Source organism: Alexandromys fortis, unplaced genomic scaffold (genome assembly GCF_014885135.2).
Source record: "Alexandromys fortis isolate MF-2015 unplaced genomic scaffold, M_Fortis_MF-2015_v1.1 scaffold_184, whole genome shotgun sequence".
NCBI lineage: Eukaryota > Metazoa > Chordata > Mammalia > Rodentia > Cricetidae > Alexandromys > Alexandromys fortis.
This window is the reverse complement of record NW_026068125.1, coordinates 3,140,046-3,159,172: the sequence shown is the minus strand read 5'-3', so window position 1 is coordinate 3,159,172 and position 19,127 is coordinate 3,140,046. Positions and strand designations below refer to the sequence as shown.

Here is a 19,127-nt window from a genome sequence, read left to right as displayed (position 1 = left end):
TCATTGGGACCTTGGGAGCTCAGTCCAGTGCTCCAGTGTGGGTCTCTGTTTCTATCTCCATCCATCACCAGATGAAGGTTCTATGGTGATATGGAAGATATTCGTCAGTAATGCTATAGGATAGGGTCAGTTCAGGTTCCCTATCCTCAGCTTCCCAAGGGACTAACTGGGGACATCGCCTGTATAATTTCACTGAAGTTTGTGCTGTATGCCCCTGGGGGGAGTGGGATGTCTGTGAGTAGACCATTTTTCTGTGATTTCTGTTTGTTAAAGGCAATATTTCTGAGATATCCTGCCAAAAATTTCCTGTCCTAATCTCTACAATCTGTGGAATTTAAAGTACTGTTTGCTTGTGGCTAATGACTGTGGGCCTCTCCCAGACTACAAACACTGAATTGTGCCTATAACCTGGCTTATTGAGTAAGCAGATTTTTCCACAAGTCTTCAGGGGAGTGCTCAGTCTGGTATCCCCTTGATTTCAGTGTTGTGATGTCCCAGGCAGGCAACAGACACATGAACTGTCAGACTTATTACTCATCCGACTGAGAGTTACAAGCAGATATTACTTCATGTTGTTATGAGATAATTTGTTATGCAGTAATGAAAATCTAATGAAGCATTTCAACAAGTGAAATCAAAATTCTTCTTTAATTTTGAGACTTTAGTAACCAAGCTAAAAATAGACCAAAAATTACTTCAGTAAATTCTGAACTTACCAGTGGAACAGTATTATTAACTAATTATAGTAGCATTAATGATAAATTATCTGCCATTAAAAATTCTGGGAATATGGCTCAGCAGTTAAGAGTACGGGCTGCTCTTCCAGAGGACCCGGTTCAATTCCCACTACCGACATGGCAGCTTACAACTGTTTCTAACTCCAATTCCAGGGGATATGGTACTTTCATCCCAAGGCACATAAAATAAAGATAAATGAAGTATTTAAAAAAGAAAATTTTCTCAGTTCTGATTCTGACTTTACCAGAAATAACAGGGTCACCTTTTTAAAAAAATGAAAAGGGAAGATAAAATGGGAAGTATGATTTCTGGGAGAGAAACCCATTTTCTATAATGAGTAGAAAGGATTATAGTTGCCAACAGGAAGGACTGAAAATAAATGTGAAGAATTTCTTTGGTTCAAAGACCAAGTATAATTAATTATTGTGGCTGAACATTTGACTGGCAAAGTTTCCACAAGCTTCTAGTAGGTGTTTGACCCTTCGTTCCCAAGCCATGAATAGTCCCCTGATGTTTCTTTAAAGGATAGTATTGTATGCAAACAGACCTCCCCGAAGTTAGATATTTCTCAATTAAGTAAGGGAAATTTCTCACAATGGAAGAACCAAATAGAAGAACCAGTTTGATATATATGTAAAATCTTTGAGTATATTTTAGCTTCAGATCAATTTTTATTTTAAAGGTCATTTTCATGAATACTCCATCCCTTCAATAACTTTATCTAGAAAAAAATGGGTCACAAAGCCAAGGCAGAGCACATCCTATTTTTAAAAATGAGGACTGTAAGGGAGACATGCATAGATCTAATCCCATGGGAAGTAGAAAAAGACAAGATCTCCTGAGTAAATTGGGAGCATGGGAACCTCGGGGGAGGGTTAGAAGGGAGAGGAGAAGCAGGAAGAGGAGCAGAGAAAAATGTAGAGCTCAATAAAAAAAAATAAATAAAGACAAAAGACAGTGCAGTGGATGAATTTTGACAAGTAGACACCTGTTACAGTGTATGGGAACGGGATAGATTCCTGGGTGCTGTAGAATCATGTTAGGGAAAACATGCATATGGTGTTTCAATAAAGTCTTAAGGACTAGAGGGCTGCTGTAAATCTGGGACCACCAAAAGATACACATAAGCAAGGCATGGTGGATCGGTATCTCTGCTAAATATTATCAGACAGGTCTCCTAGAAATACTGTCAAACCCTGAAGACAATTTATTCTGGGGTTTAGACAAATGTGCTTGAGACTAGTTCAGGGTTCTTTTGGCCGGATGGGAAAGGTGCCATTAGCTGCAGACTGACCTTGCTCCCTGTGGGTCCTTCTTAACACAACTGACGTTTGACCTCACAGGTCTTCAGTGCTGCACAGCCTAGCTATTTTATAAGCATGTATTTATTAAGATTCCTCATGTTCACACTAATTATGTGGGTTTGGGGCAGAGTTCACCCCAGTATTCTGATCTTTATTCATGAATTTCTTGAAATCTCCAAGTCATCTCCATTTTCTTCTTCTGCTTTGCTTTAACACAATGGAAAGCACATAATAAGGTAACACAAGCAGGACACACCACAGTAGTATTTGTAGTAGGATTTTACTGATCCACAATTTTTTTTAAATTACTTTATTTTTCTTACTTGCAGTGTAACTATCACACCAAGATGGGTTTGAAAGAACAAGAAATACAATCTCCATAATTTTTCAGTGTACAATTCTGCTTCCTTTGAGAGTCCTGGTGTTTATACAATCAGTTGTCGGTATATGGTTCTCTAAGATTGTCAGCCTAGAAGCCCTTAGACAATCCAGAGAAATGTGACTCTTTTACGACCTATTTCCTGCTCAGTCTGCGAAAATCCAGTCCCAGGATCACTGCCAAGTGGTGATGCATTCATCTGTAAAGCTACCACATGCAGAGATCTGGTACCACGATAGTATCAGCTGAAACCAGAACTTTTTATATTTCTGTCTCATAATGCCTCTGCACTTGCTGCTCTCATAATCTTCAACTTTACAGGTTCCCACAAGCCCAGAGTGGCTGCCTGCACTAGAATACACTAGCCTGCTGGTTAAAAAAAATGAAGGGGCTGGGCCTGTGCACAACTCCTCTCTGACCACAGTCAGAATCATCAAACTGAAGTCAGGAATTTATTTATGCATCACCTAATGCATTACTAGATTAATTCAGGTTAACATTAGAAAACACGAGGTTAGAGTCCTAGACTTTTGAAAATCACATTTTCAACTTCTGTAGCAATTACAAAGCCCCTAACCAGATCCATCTTTGTCTTGAAACATGGAAAGAAATAAATCTAAACTTTGCCGATGTGCTCTCAGCCCAGAGAATGTGATGAAGTTTACTTTTCAGACAGGTTTTCCTGTTCTGTGATGGTTAAGTGGAGCATGGCAAATAAAAGCTGATGGACTATAACAGAGAGCACTTGTTTGTGTAGAAACTCACCAGAGCCAGGATCTAGTTGAGTCCTTCTAAATGGTTGTATGGCACTGTTCCCAAACAAATGCCACTAAAAACCAACTTTGTTTAGTATGTAAGAACCAATTTAGGTGTAAATATTAAATATACCCGCTACATATACAATTTTCTTTTTTACTTCGTTCCTAGTTCTATTTATTATGTTGATATATTTAGAAGAATTTTCAAATTATTAACTAGCATTAATCAGAACATAACCATTCAATATGAAGAATCTATGGTAATGAAGAATTCAAAAATACATATGGTAGTTTAAATGAAAAGGTAATTTTTAAATCCATATGGATTACATATCAATTCTAGGACTTTTGAAAGAAATTGAAACCACAGATTGGACTGTGGGGCAAGTTCAATGGGTAAGGTACTTGCTGTACAAGATTTCTGATCCCCAGCACCCAGATAAAGGAGGCACAGCTGGGTAAAATGAATTGCATCACCAGAGACAGTCAGCTTCTGGACATGGATGTTGGGAAGCTCACTAGCCATCTGAAATGGGGAGCTCTACTTCATAGGGACCTTGTCTCAAAACTAAAGTAGAAAGTGGTAGAGAAAGGTTCTGAAATAGAGCTCTGGCCTCCACATCCACACCACAGGCGAGTGTGCACTCATGCACACCCAAATGCATGCATACATACACACAAATCAATAATTAATTTAAATGATAAAATTAATTTAGATCCACTCAATTTTATTTCATTTCATTTTTGGCACCATGGTGTTGTAAGGTCCTCACAGGTGGTTCTCTACCATGTGTCTAATATGAAACATCTCATATATTAAAATAACAGAGTTAATCAACAGCTTTCCTCCTCATCTTTGGAGGCGTTTATACAACAGGCAAAAACTGAATGTTGATGTGATCATTGATTCTCCTAAATTCTAATATTATTTTCAGAAATGAAAGTTTCTGACAAAAGTGTCTTTTCTTTTGCAGGGAACAGTCCAATCTATATCTTCAAAGTGGCCCAGATCGTATTGGAAAAACATACAAGAAGGCCCTTTATGTTCAGTACACAGATGAGACCTTTAGGAAAACTGTAGACAAACCAGTCTGGCTAGGGTTTTTAGGCCCTATCATCAAGGCTGAAGTTGGAGATAAAGTTTATGTTCACTTAAAGAATTTTGCCTCTAGGCCCTATACTTTTCATTCACATGGCGTAACTTACTACAAAGAACATGAGGGTAAGTTCAGTGTGTGCTGTGGTTGGAGTTTCCCCTTCAGTAGAAAACCTTTTAACTTCTAAAACTGATACCTTTAGATAGAACTTGTAACAAACCCTTTAACACCAATCTATTCTATAATGGGATTTTAACTCATCACCATAAGTGCTTTGTTTTTTCTAGTTATATGACTTCCTGTCGTGGGAATGAGTACTGCCTAAATGAACAGGTTCTGATAGTGAGAGCCACATGCTCAGATATTTAGAAATTAAATATGTCTAGAATTTGCTTTAAAATAATTTTATATGATTGACGATAAAGTTGAGTAGAATTATGAAAAAACAAGAATGTCTTTCAGTCTGCCATTATTAAAGGTGGGTTTATAGGTACATTGAAAATCGACTAACGTTTAGAGGAAAATAAAGTTCATTTCAACTTGCACATGTTGGAAAATTTCTAAAATTAAGTGTAAAATTTTTGTTTTCTATAAATACTACACATATACTCACAAATCATATTTTATATAAGAAGTTTCAGTTATATGAGAAGGTGGTTATTTTGCTTATTCTTTATACCATGACTGTAAATGGAAACACTGGTTTGGTTTCCCAGCCACCCAGACCCACATAATCACACAGAAACTATATTAATTACAACACTGTTTGGCTGATGACTCAAGTGTATTTCTAACTAGCTCTTACGTCTTAAATTAACCAATTTCTATTAACCTGTGTATTGCACCAAGGTTGTGGCATCCTGGTAAGTTTCTGGGTTCTGGTGTCTTTTTCCTTCTGCAGCTAAATGGCATCTGCCTAACTCTGTCTTCTTTCTTCCTGCATTCAGTTTAGTTTTCCTTCCTAGCTATATTCTGCCCTGCCATAGGCCAAAGCAGCTTCTTTAATAACAAATGGTAATAAATATTCATAGCTTACAGAGCAGAATTCCACATCATCGCCAATTGTAAGTAGAAACTGTGCTTTGTTACCTGTACACCCAGACTCTAATATTCACACAAAGCTATGTTAATTACAACACTGTTTGGACAATGGCTCAAGCATATTCCTAGCTAGCCTTTATATCTTAAATTAACCCATTTCTATTGTTTTATATTTTACCACGCATGGTCTGTTACCTCTTGCTTCTTGGGTGACTACATCGCATCTGCCTGACTTCTTTCCTCCTCTATCTCTGCTTGGATTTCCCACCTTGTTATATTCTGCACTGACATAGGCCAAAGCAGCTCATTTGTTAACCAATGGCAATAAAACATATTCACAGCATAGAAAAGGGGAATCCCACATCACATGATCCCCTGGTAAAAACTTTTCATTAAATTATAAAAGTTGCAATCAGCCGGGTGGTGGTGTCACACGCCTTTAATCCCAGAACTTGGGGATCAGAGACAGGCATATCTTTGTGAGTAACAGGCCAGCCTGGTCTAGAAAGTAAATTCCAGGACAGTCAGAGCTGTTATACTGAGAAACCCTGTCTCAAAAAATAAGATAGAGAGAGAGAGAGAGAGAGAGAGAGAGAGAGAGAGAGAGAGAGAGAGACAGACATAGATGTTAGAATCATCCTGAAATATCTAACATGTAGGACTCAATCAATTATCAAATTAGTAATAATTATTTCTGAGAGGTTTATGGAATTTCTGGTTTCTTTATCTGTGTGTACTGAAAGTCCAGAGGGCACCCTCTAGGACTCACTATTCCTTCAATTGTTTTCATATGAACCCACTTTCTAACTCCATTACACTGCTTCCAGGTGCCATCTACCCTGACAACACCACCAATTTTCAAAAAGCAGATGACAAAGTGTTTCCTGGAGAACAATATTTGTATGTGCTGCACGCCAGCGAACAAAGTCCTGTTGATGGAGACAACAATTGTGTGACGAGGATTTACCACTCCCATGTTGATGCTCCGAAAGATATTGCATCAGGACTCATAGGACCTTTAATACTCTGTAAAAAAGGTATATTTTCTCACTGCTCACAAACAGTGTGGGAGATAGTACAAGGAAGTTTGATTTTTCAATTAGTTTTATAAGTTATTCTGTATTGCAGTTGAATACATAAATGGTAAGAGTTAAAAAGAAGGAAGTAAAGTACAGGAAAGGCCTTAATGACATGAAAAAAAAAATGGAACAAACCCTTAGAGGAAAATGCCAACGAAGCTAAGATGCTTGATAACAGTTTTCTGTGGGATAGGTTTGCTGGGCATGACTTCCAATGACAGTGTTATATGGAGATATATGACTTTAATATGTCTGACTACCTCAGTGCTACTCCCTAGCAATGGCTATAGTTACCTGTATTATATTGGTAAATATGATAATATTACACTTATCCTCACCTTGTGAAGAAAGCATAACTCAAGAGATTGAAATGTAATGTGTTTTGGACAAATAGTTACCTTCAAATTCTTCTTGTGGTGGCTTGGGGCTATATGTGTGTTCTAGAAGATATGAACACATCTGAATTATAACCTTCTCAGTTTCCAAAAAAACATTTAATGCTTTGGTCAGGAGATATATACAAAAATATAAATGAAGTGCACGGGGGCGGGTGGACCCCTGAGTACTTTCTTAAAGTGGAGTAGCTGGGCTAGATCTGTAGTTTGTTAAGAAAGTGAACACTAATTTTTTTTCCTGTGTGTGTGGTTTTTTTTTGTTTTGTTTTGAGACAGAGTTTCTCTGTGGCTTTGGAGCCTGTCCTGGAACTAGCTCTTGTAGACCAGGCTGGTCTCGAACTCACAGAGATCCGCCTGCCTCTGCCTCCCGAGTGCTGGGATTAAAGGAGTGCACCACCACCGCCCGGAAGAAGCTCTAATCACCTAATTTAAAAAAAGTGTTGAATCACATGCTAAAATTTCAAATCTACTAAACTACAGATTTCTACTTCAGATTCTCTAGATAAGGAAAAAGAAAAAGATATTGACCAAGAATTTGTAGTAATGTTCTCTGTGGTGGATGAAAATCTCAGCTGGTATCTAGAAGATAACATCAAAACCTTCTGCTCTGAACCAGAGAAAGTTGACAAAGACAATGAAGACTTCCAGGAAAGCAACAGGATGTACTGTAAGGTTACAAAACATATAGCAGATTAATTCTGCCAAGATTATTCTCTCACATGAATAATCCTAACCTGAGGCCCTAATAACAAAAGCGTGTTGGACATGCAATTTGATATCTGTCTGTCCCAGTTAGAGTTATTATATTGCTGTGATGAAACAGTATGACCAAAGACAAGTAAGAAAAGACGGGGTTTATTTGGTTTAACACTTTCACATCACTGTCCATCATTGAAGGAAGTCAGGGCAGGAACCTAAAGGGGAGGGGGTCATGCAGAGGCAGTTCTGCTTAATGTCTTGCAGAGTCATAGCTTGAAGACTCATAGCTTGCAGAGTCTGCTTTTTGTTATTTTATTTTATTTTTTTAGAATCCAGGACTACCAGATCAAAGCACCGCCCACAATGGGCTGGGCCTTCCCACAACAATTATAAACTAAGAAAATGACCTTGCCTATGGTCCTATCTTATGGAGGCAATTTCTCAATTGAGGCTCCTTCATCTTAGATGACTCTTGTAAAGGGGGCTGTGATTTCATTTCCTGGTTGCCCAGACTCAACTACTCAACTAATCTCATAGAAACTGTGCTAATTACAACACTGTTTGGCCAATGGCTCAGACATATTATTATCTAGGTCTTACATCTTAAATTAACCCATTGCTATTAATCTATGTATTGATACAAGGCTCTGACTTACTGGTAATATTCTGGCATCGGTAGCTACATGGTGTCTCTTCAACTCTATTCTCTCTCTCTCTCTCTCTCTCTCTCTCTCTCTCTCTCTCTCTCTCTCTCTCTCTCTCTTTCTGTTCATATTTCTTGGCTGGCTTTAATAATTGGCTGAAACAGTTTTATTCAACAACCAATAAAAGAAACACACATAAGAAGGACATGCCACAACAGACTCTAACTTGTACCAAGGTAACACAACTACTTAGCACACTGTCTAAATACTAGCCAGGTAAAAGTTGAATGCACCAAATGTGTTTCTTAATTAACAAGAAAAATCATCAGTTGAAATTTAATGCATTTGTATTATATATCTTTATCCTCCAAGTTTATTCTAGAAACTATTTGAAATAGGACTATTGAAGTAAATATTTAAAATTAAACTTAAATTAGAAATAATCCACCTATGTTTAATAAGATAACTTAAACCACTAATTCTAAAAAGCACCCCCTTAACAAACTATGTTGCCCTCATCAGGATCCCTGTTCTACATCATTTACATATTTGAGTTCACTTTGTGTCTCCTAAAAATGCCTTCTGACAGCCCACGCTTTTTCTTAATTCTCAGGGACATAAAGAATAACATTAGGTTATTTATCCCTCAGAATTATCTAGTAAATTGAGAATCTTAACATTAGTTACACCAATTTAATTTAGCTTTTTAAAAATAATCTTCACTTCCAAATTAGAAAATGAAGTTATTTCCAACTTTCTATATTTGTTTTGTTTTCATCTGACATGAGGGTCTCCTTCCTACTCATTTCATCTTCTCTATTATCCTTCTAACAAAAGCAGATAGTAAAAATTTTTTCCTCAAATTTTTAGTCTAGATGAACATGGTTTGACACCACTGTCACATTTAGTATATTATTGGTCCTTAACATTAATGTTTCTACCCATGAATTTCCTAGGATTTCCAAATTTGAATGACTCTCAGTTTCTTTCAAAGGTCTCAGGCCATACTGCTTTTGAATTTTCAAGTCTTCCTGCCCTTTCATGAATTTATTCTTCAATTTCTTTGAATTGTGTCCTTCAATATTAGAAATATTTTTACTTGGTGTTCTTATTGCAAAGAAATTCATTAAGTCCAAAATGTCCTAAGCAAAAAGAAGAAATTTAAATCATCTGCCTTGTACCTACATGCACAGTTAGTAACTGATTATTAAATAACTTTCAATATTTTATCTTTAACTGAGTATTCTCTATGTATGAATATGGACACATTTATATTTACACATGTGAAAACAATGTAAATACTTTATAAACATCAGAGATCAAGTATTGTATTGGCAATGAGCCTTAGCGTAAAATAAGTTCCCATAATGAAAGAGTATGTGATTGATTAGCAATGTCTGGCATGGATATGGGGCGGGATAATTGCAAGTGTGGCAGATGTTTTCTATACCAAATTGAATCTCTTTCTGTATCACTATCCCAAGCGCCAATGTCTATAAGGCAAAAACTCTAATATTGACTTGCAGCTATAAATGGATATACATTTGGAAGCCTTCCAGGACTCTCCATGTGTGCAGCAGACAGAGTGAAATGGTATCTTTTTGGTATGGGTAATGAAATTGACGTGCATGCAGCTTTCTTTCATGGTCAAGCACTGACCAGCAAGAACTACCGTACTGATACAATCAACCTATTCCCTGCCACCCTATTTGAAGCTTATATGGTGGCCCAGAATCCTGGAGTCTGGATGATCAGTTGCCAGAACCTAAACCACTTGAAAGGTAAATATCTTCACCTCTACTTAGCTGTCACTTGTAAAAGCAGTGTGTATTAGTTACTCTACTAGTAGAGGATGGTTAAGGAAAAGCAGAATCAAACAGCTGATTAAGTAATCTGAACACGGAATTATATTAGTTTTATTTTCGTAATGCTTACATCACAATGTAATAAAACCAGGTAACCCTGGGATTTTTATTGATTTTATTGAACTATACATTTTTTCTCTGCTTTCCCTCCCTGTCACTCCTCTCCCATTCAACCCTCTCCCATGGTCCCCATGCTCCCAATTTACTTAGGAGATTTTGTTTTTCTACTTCCCATGTAGATTAGATCCATGTATGTCTCTCTTAGGTCCTCATTGATGCCTAAATTCTCTGGAATTGTGATTTGTGGGCTGGTTTTCTTTGCTTTACGTTTAAAAACCACTTATGAGTGAGCACATATGATAATTGTTTTTCTGGAGCTGTGTTACCTCACTCAGAATGATGTTTTCTAGCTCCATCCATTTTCCTGCAAATTTCAAGATGTCATTATTTTTTTTCTGCTGTGTAGTAAGTACTCCATTGTGTAAATGTACCACATTTTCCTTATCCATTCTTCAGTCAAGAAGCATTTAGTTGTTTCCAGGTTGTGGCTATGACAAACAGTCCTGCTATGAACATAGTTGAACACATGTCCTTTATGGTACATTTGAGCATCCTTTGGGTATAGACCCAAAAGTGGTGACTGGGTCTTGAGGAAGGTGGTTTCATAATCTTCTAAGAAATCACCATACGGAATTCAAAGGGGCTGTGCCAGTTTGCACTCTCACCAGCATTGTAGGAATATTCCCTTTACCCCACAATATCTCCAGCATAAGTTGTCATCAGTGTTCTTGAGATTAAGCCTGAGATATTTATAAAGTAATGAGATCTGAAAAAAAATTAATTTTTGAATATAGCAATGGCTCCTGCCATGAAAATATAGTATCACTTGTTTCTCAATGCAAAAATAGAGTTCTGTGAAAGCATATTTACATATTATACTGTAAAGTAGCTTGCTTTTTTTTACTTGTGTCAGGTAAAACTAACTGTTTTCTTTGTGATGTATCTGTTCTTTGTCCTAGTTTGTGAATACATTTCTGTGTCTGGAGCACAAAGTATAAGAACATTCTTAGTTCTTAAACCCTGTTTGGGAAATTTTCTCCCAAGGATATTAAACTTTGAAAAACTTACCTCTTGAAAGGCAATTCCCCCAAAAGACTATTATTTTAAAACATCCAGCCCCTCAAAATAAAAGGCTGGTTTTATTAAAGTTCTAGTGGTCATGTGACATTGAATCACTGGACTCTCAAGAGGAATCCCACGACAACTACCGGTTTCTTACTCTGAAAACTCACATGTTTAATGTCCCTTTTTAAATCATAAACACATTAAAAGATTTGTGTCTGTTTAAAAACAAATTTTTCATCAGTAGTCTGTTCATAGGTGTTTGTCATGTTTCATTGTATCATCTCTCTTAATGAATTCGATTTCTACCTGTCATCTCATCAGCAATTGCCACAACTCACAAAAGCCTTCTCTGTGGTGTTTCAGCTGGTTTGCAGGCCTTTTTCCAAGTTCACAACTGTAACAAGCCCTCACCAGAGGCTGACACTGGGGAGAAACATGTGAGACACTATTACATTGCTGCTGAAGAGATCATCTGGAACTATGCGCCTTCTGGGACAGACACCTTCACGGGGGACAACTTAACAGCCCCAGAAAGGTAGTGCCCCTCTAAAGATCATTTCCTTTATGAGTAATGATATGAAGTGTCTATGTAGGGCTTACTGGCCATACATATATTTTCTTCAGAGAAATGTCCATATTTGTTCTTTGCTCAGTTTTAACTTGAATAATTTGTTTCTGTTAGTATTTATTTTTTTAGGAGTGTTATATAGCCAGAATATTAGTTCTTCATCAGATATTCAACAGAGGTTTTTCTTTTATTGTGTAGTCTTTCACCCTCTGGATGTGTTGTTGGGGTTTCTGTCTTGCCCGTTTCCGGAAGTCATTAAGTCCCAAAGAAATCATACAGAGTTCTACATTAGTTATAAACTGACTGACCCATTAGCTCAGGCTTCTTATTAACTATTATAACTTATATTAGCCCATTATTCTTGTCTGTTAGTCACGTGGCTTTGTACCTTATTCAGCGAGGCAGTCTTATCTTGCTTCTTCTGTGGCTGGGTCTGGACTACAGACTAGGACTTTGTTCTACCCAGAATTCTCCTGTTCTCCTTAGCGCAACTCTACCTGTCTGGTTGTCCTGCCTATACTTCCTGCCTGGATACTGGCCAATCAGTGTTTATTTAAAATATAATTGACAGAATACAGACCATTGTCCCACACCATAAATTGTATCATCTGACACACACAGGTTACTCTTTGTATGTGCCTGCATTTCATAAGCTGATACATTCTTTCTTTTTTAGTCTTCCTTTTCTATCTGCAACTTTCCACAAAACAGAAAAGATAATATATCAAAAGTTAACAAGCACCATTTAGATGACTCAGTGGGTCACTACCAAGCCTGATAACTGAGGACCTACAAGGGAGGAAAAAGCCAGCTGATTCTTGAAAGTTGTCCTCTGATCCTTACCACTTTTACATCAAAGCATACACAAAATAAATAAAAGTGATTATTTTTTAAATGTATTCAAGATTATGCCATTAATCCATGACTATATATGTGACAGTACTGTTTCACAGAAACTCTGTTTGTGACCCATCTTTTCAAAAAAAAATCCCCTTTTAGAAAGTTTAAGAAGTTTATTTTGTGTTACTCCATGTTGGATAGTTGGGCCTGGCTGTGGCCAGGTCTGTGACTCTCATAAAACACAGACTTAAGTACCAGGCAATACTGACATCCGCACAACAATTCCAAAAACAGTATCTCCGACCTAAAAAAGTCTTACAAATTTCAGATTTATATTTTCATTTTCTTTTTTAATTTTTTATTACTTTAAAAATAATACCAATCAAAACTCCCACTTTCTCCCCTCATTCCACTTGTCTCCCAATCCACCCCCTCCTCCCACTCCCTCCAGTTCTAAGGAAGGGAAAGGCACCCTGCCCTGTGGGAAGTCCAAGGCCCTCCCCATTACATCCATGCTGAGCAAGGTAAGCATCCAAAGAGAGTAGAATTCCCAAAAGTCAGTACATGCAGTGGAAACAAATCCCAGTGGCACTGTCATTGGCTTCTCAACCTGCCTCAACTTTCAAGCACATTCAGAGGGACCAGTTTGATCCCATGCTCATTCATTCCCAGTGCAACTGGACTTGGCAAGCTACCATTAGCTCAGGCACACTATCTCAGTGGGTGAACCCCTCATGGTCCTGACTTCCTTGCTCATATTCTCCCTTCTTCTGATCTTCAACCGGACCTTGGGAGCTCAGTTCAGTTCTCTTTCTGTGGGTCTCTGTCTGTGTCTCCATCTGTCACCGGATGAAGGTTCTTTTGTGATATTCAAGATAGTCATCAGTTTGACTATGGGACAAGGCCAATTCACACACCCTCTCCTCCACTGCCCAGGGTTCTAGCTGGGGTTATCTCTGTGGACTCCTGGGAACCCCTTCAGAGCCAAACCTGTTGCCAACCCCAAAATGGCTCCCTCAATTAAGATATCTCCTTCTATGCTCTCATATCTGTCATTCATCCAACTCAACCATTCCACTCCCCCAAGCTCTTCCCAACCTCCCTTCTCTCCTCTCCCTCTCCCTCTTCCCTTCTCACTACCTTCCTGTCCCCCAACTCCATGCTCCCAGCTTTTGCCAGGCAATCTTGTCAGCTTCCAATTTCTAGGTGGATCTATACATGTTTTTCTTTGGATTCATCTTATTACTTAGCTTCTCTAGTATCATGAACTCATATCATCATAGGCTCAATGTCCTTTGTGTATGGTTAGAATCCACTAATGAGTGAGTACATACATATTCATAGTTTTGGGTCTGGATTTTCTCACTCAGGATAGTGTTTATACTTGCATCCATTTGCATGCAAAATTCACAATATCATTTTTTTAACACTGAGTAGTACTCGAATGTGTAGATGTGCCACATTTTCTTCATCCATTCTTCTGTTGAAGGGAATCTAGGTTGTATCAAGGTTCTGGCTATTACAAATAATGCATCTCTTGGGTATATTCCCAAGAGTGGTATTGCTGGATCCTGAGTTAGGTTGACTCTGAATTTCCTGAGAAACTTCCAGACTGATTTCCAAAGTGGTTGCACAAGTTTGCATTCCCACCAGCAATGGATGAGTGTACCCCTTTCTCCACAACCTCTCCAGCAAAGGCTATCATTGGTGTTTTTGATTTTAGCCATTCTGACAGGTGTAAGATGGTATTTCAAAGTTATTTTGATTTGCATTTTCTTGATAGCTAAAGAAGTTGAACATATCCTTGGTATCTTTTTGCCATTTGGATCTGAGAGGTGAGTCAGTGCCCACAAGCCCAGATACCCGGATGCCCCACTCTCCATGACCTTACAAGTAGGCCAGAAACCTCAGAGCCCCTCCAAAACTCCCTAGCTTTTCTTGCCAGCCAGCTGGGAGTGTCCCTGCTGCTAGGCTTTCCCCCAATCCACCCTGCCTCCAAGCCTGCCTTTTCACCTGTGAGGTTCTTGGAATACTGCAACCCAGCCTGCTCCAGTGTTTAGGAGACCTAAGAGAGGGCAGACCAAGAAAAACTATCAAGTACTCAGTCAGCCACAGTGAAGATTGGACTAAGACACCAAGACTCTGCTGGCCTCATTTGAAGGAAGAGATGGGCAGGCACCAATGCAAGAATTCCTCCAACAACATGAAAAGCAACGTGGTAACACCAGAATCCAGTGAACATGCAACAGGAACACTTGAACATTCTAATCCAGAAGAAGTAGAAGAAAACTACTTTAAACATAACCTTATGAGTGATGGAGACCTTTAAACAGGAAGTGAAAAGCTCTCTCAAAGAAATGGAAGAGAAGACAAACAAAAAGTTAGAAGTAATTAATAAATCCCTCAAAGATACCCAAGAAAAAACAAGAAAAAGCAATCAAACAAGTAAAGGAAGCAGTTCAAGACTGAAGACTGAAATGGATGTAATAAAGAAAACACAAACTGAGGGAAGGCTGGAATGGAAAATCTGGGTAAACGAACAGGAACTACAGAGACAAGTAAAAACAACAGAATAAAAGAGATAGATGAAAGAATCTCAGGGGCTGAAGATACTATAAAGGAAATAGACTCATTGATCAAAGAAAACATTACATCTAACAAATTCTTAACATAAAACATCCAGGAAATCTGGGACACCATGAAAAGACCAAATCTAAGAAAAATAGGGGTAGATTAAACTAAAATCAATCAGAAGAGATGGAGAAAGACACTTTATACTCATAACAGGAACTTCATTAAGATGAAGTCTCAATCCTGAATATCTATGCCCCTAATATAAAAGCACCCACATATGTAAAAGAAACAAGCCCAAGGTCTTGTAAAAATTTCTCAGATTAAAGGTAGCTTAGAGTAGGAAGACATGAGGAGCCATGCTGTGGAGCATGACACTCTCATGACGTATTTTGTCTTGCTCCTTTGTATCTCCCTTGGACTGTTGCTTGTTTGGAATTTTCTGGCCCTTTCTCCCCACTGTCCACACATCACCTTTAGAACATCATTTCTAACAGCTTTAGTAGCGGGACCTAAACTGCTTTTCTCAGGAGAAATGTTCCACAGCACTCTCCTTCGCGAATCAGTTTGTATAATCAGAGCTGGGTCTGCTCTGAGAGACCCAGTTGTGATCCATGTGGACGTGGAGTTCTGCTTGCCTTTCACTGTCTCACTAATATAGGACAGGGGTCCTGTCAAAAACCTGGTGCTCACCCATTTGTTCAAAAGAAGAGACAAATGGGTGGCTTTGTGAAAATCATATTACTTTCTGAAATGGAATTTCTTTGTTTGTAAATTGGGGAAAGCCAGGAACCACCACACTGCATTAGCATGTAACTCCTAGCAAGTAGACAAGCACTAAACTGATGCTCAGACCCTACAAAGGACAGATGCTATTCAACAGCACGGAAAGATTTTACTGAGAACAGGAGTGGCATAGCCGTATTGAAATTTCACTTCTCTTTAAAATGCATCGTTTTGATTTTCTACTTGTATACCAAACCTCAAGAGTGGCCTACGTCTGTCTGTGTGCCTTTGCAGCAAAATTCATGTGAATTGTCAATCATGGGTGTAATGCAGTGCTAAGCACTAGACAGACTCTTTAGTCCCTTAAAATCCTATGTAAAACTTGAATGCATTGGCACAGGAGACCACTTCCTAAATATAACCCCAGCAGAAAAGACACTGAGAGAAACAATTAATAAATGGGACCTCCTGAAACTGAAAACCTTCTGTAAAGCAAAGGTCAACATAGTCAACAAGTCAAAACTACAGCCTACAGAATGGGGAAAGACCTTCACTAACCCCACATCAGACAGAGGTCTAATCTCCAAAATATACAAAGAACTCAAGAGTCATCAAAAGAACAAATAATCCAATAAAAAATGGAGTACAGATGTAAACAAAGAACTCTCAACAGAGGAATCTAAAATGACTGAAAGAAACTTAAGAAAATGTTCAACATCCTTAGTCATCGGAGAAATGCAAATTAAAATAACTCTGAGATTCCATTTTACACCTTTAAGAATGGCCAAGATCAAAAACACTGTTGACAACTTATGCTGGAGAGATTGTGAGGAAAAGGGAACACTTCTGCCTTGCTGGTGGGAATGCAAGCTTGTACAACCCCTTTGGATGTCAGTGTGGCGATTTTTAAAAAAATTAGGAAACAACCTTCCTCAAGACCCAGTAATACGTCTTTTGGGTATATACCCAAAGGATGCTCAATCTTGCCACAAGGACATGTGCTCAACTATGTTCATAGCAGCATTGTTTGTCATAGCCAGAACCTGGAAACAACCTAAATGACCCTTGACCGAAGAATAGATAAGGAAAATGTGGTACATTTACACAATGGAGTACTACACTACAAGGAAAAAAAAATAACATCTTGAATTTTTCAGGAAAATGGATGGAACTAGAAAACATTATTTTGAGTGAGGTAACCCAGACACAAAAAGACAATTATCACTTGTACTCACTCATAAGTGGTTTTTAAACACAAAACAAAGAAAATCAGCCCACAAATCACAATACCAGAGAATTTAGGCAACAATGAGAACCCTAAAAGAGACATATATAGATCTAATCTACATGGAAAGTAGAAAAAGACAAGATCTCCTGAGTAAATTGGGAGCTTGGAGACCTTGGGGGAGGGTTGAAGGGGAGGGGTGCTAGGGAGGGGAGCAGAGAAAAATGTAGAGGTCAATAAAAAATCAATAAAAAAAGATCCTATGTAAAGAGCCACCTTATTCTACCTCCACACCATAAGTAACCTTTTTTTTTTTCTTTTGGCAGTCATTCGAGGGTATTTTTTGAAGAAAGTGCTACGAGAATTGGTGGCTCTTATAAAAAAATGGTTTATCGTGAGTACACAGATGGCTCCTTCACAAACTGGAAACAGAGAGGCCCTGATGAGGAACATCTTGGAATTCTGGGTAAGTCCAAGCAGAGTACTCAGGGTTGAAACATTTTCTTCCTGATTTTCCCAATCTCAGCAGAAAAAGTGTCAGGACCTGCAGCATGATTTCTAGAGAGACGTCAGGCGCATAGATGATCAGGTACCACTTGACACACAGCAGCTCGTTACTTTGCCAAAAGCAAATTATCAGCCATAAATCTTCACATCGTGAAGAGGTAAGGAGAACTGTGTGATGATTTGAGTAAATGACTTAGCCAAAAGAGTACTCTCTCAGAAACCAAATGTGGTCTTACTGATGACCCCGGCAGCATCTGTCCTAAAGGTTGTTCCCAGTGAGCTCTGAGATCTTCCATAAATAAAAAACAGTCTAGACTCAAGAGACAGTCTTCCTCTTTATCTACAAGCTGGGCGAGTTTTGAAAGTGACTTAATTTTCTATGTTTGTTTTTTTTCTATAAAGTGGAGATAGAAGTGGTTTTTACTACATAAAACTTTACTAAGGGTTAGAGGAGGTATTAGATATAATAGGAATAAGATGACCCCAATAAATGTCATTATGGATATTACATAAAACATTTGCATACTAAATAGCTGTATCTTTACTCTATAATTGATAACAATAATAATTTTAGAGTTTTACATTCTAAAACAATATTATCCTTCACACTCAAGACATTTCTCTCAACTTGCATTAAAACAGTTCTTGCAGTTCTCTAAATTTTCCACATTGTAACAATAATGGACTTTTTAAACACCAAACTTTCCAACTTGCTACACAAATGCACCTTGTTCCTGGAATACTTTTCAGGAGACAGAGCTAAAGCCAGTAACTGTTTTGCATATTCTGCATGTCACACAACAAATAAAGATAACAAATGTTCTCTTTGTCTCTAGGTCCTGTCATTTGGGCAGAAGTAGGAGACATCATTAAAGTCACATTTCATAACAAAGGAAATTATCCTCTCAGCATTCAGCCAACAGGAGTGAGATTCACTGTAGAAAATGAGGGGACATTCTATGCCCCACCTTCCCACTCTCTGAAGGGAGGTGAGTAAGAAATTCAGTCCTGAGAATGATGAATGACAAATACTGCCCATTACTTTCCAGAATTATACAAACAGCAAATAAACCCTTTTCTTGTCCTTTCCAATTAGTTTACAGAATATTTCGCTCCCTTAATTGGATAACTACTCACAATCCAATAAAAATTTAGTTGGGCTGTATCAATTATACATTTCTGAGAAACTATTGGGAGGATCTTTTTTAAAGTTCTTTCTTTTTTGTTGTTGTTGTTGTCTTCATTTCTTTTTTTTTATTTTTATTTTTTATTGAGAAAAGGAAAAAAGTTTCCGTCTCCTCCCAGCCTCCCATTTCCCTCCCCTTCCTCCCACCCTTCTCCCCCTCCCCCCACTCCTCTCTCCCTCCCTCTCCAGTCCAAAGAACAGTCAGGGTTCCCTTCCCTGTGGAAAGTCCAAGGTCCTCCCCCCTCTGTCCATGTCTAGGAAGGTGAACATCCAAACTGGCTAGGCTCCCACAAAGCCAGAACATGAAGTAGGATCAAAACCCCATGCCATTGTCCTTGGCTTCTCATCAGCCCTCATTGTTCGCCATGATCAGAGAGTCC

General features: G+C 38.3%; 1 protein-coding gene across 3 annotated transcripts in view; it reads left to right on the top strand.

Moving 5' to 3' along the window:
* The window catches only part of Cp (ceruloplasmin), a 54,626-nt gene that overhangs the window by 5,126 nt on the left and 30,373 nt on the right, over positions 1–19,127 (top strand). For all 3 annotated transcript variants that reach the window (XM_050125724.1, XM_050125725.1, XM_050125723.1), the window contains exons 2-8: positions 4,154–4,401; positions 6,145–6,354; positions 7,285–7,458; positions 9,661–9,915; positions 11,488–11,659; positions 17,381–17,520; positions 18,398–18,550. In XM_050125724.1, the coding sequence (XP_049981681.1) occupies positions 4,154–4,401; positions 6,145–6,354; positions 7,285–7,458; positions 9,661–9,915; positions 11,488–11,659; positions 17,381–17,520; positions 18,398–18,550 (1,352 nt within the window). The remainder of the gene's footprint in view (positions 1–4,153; positions 4,402–6,144; positions 6,355–7,284; positions 7,459–9,660; positions 9,916–11,487; positions 11,660–17,380; positions 17,521–18,397; positions 18,551–19,127) is intronic.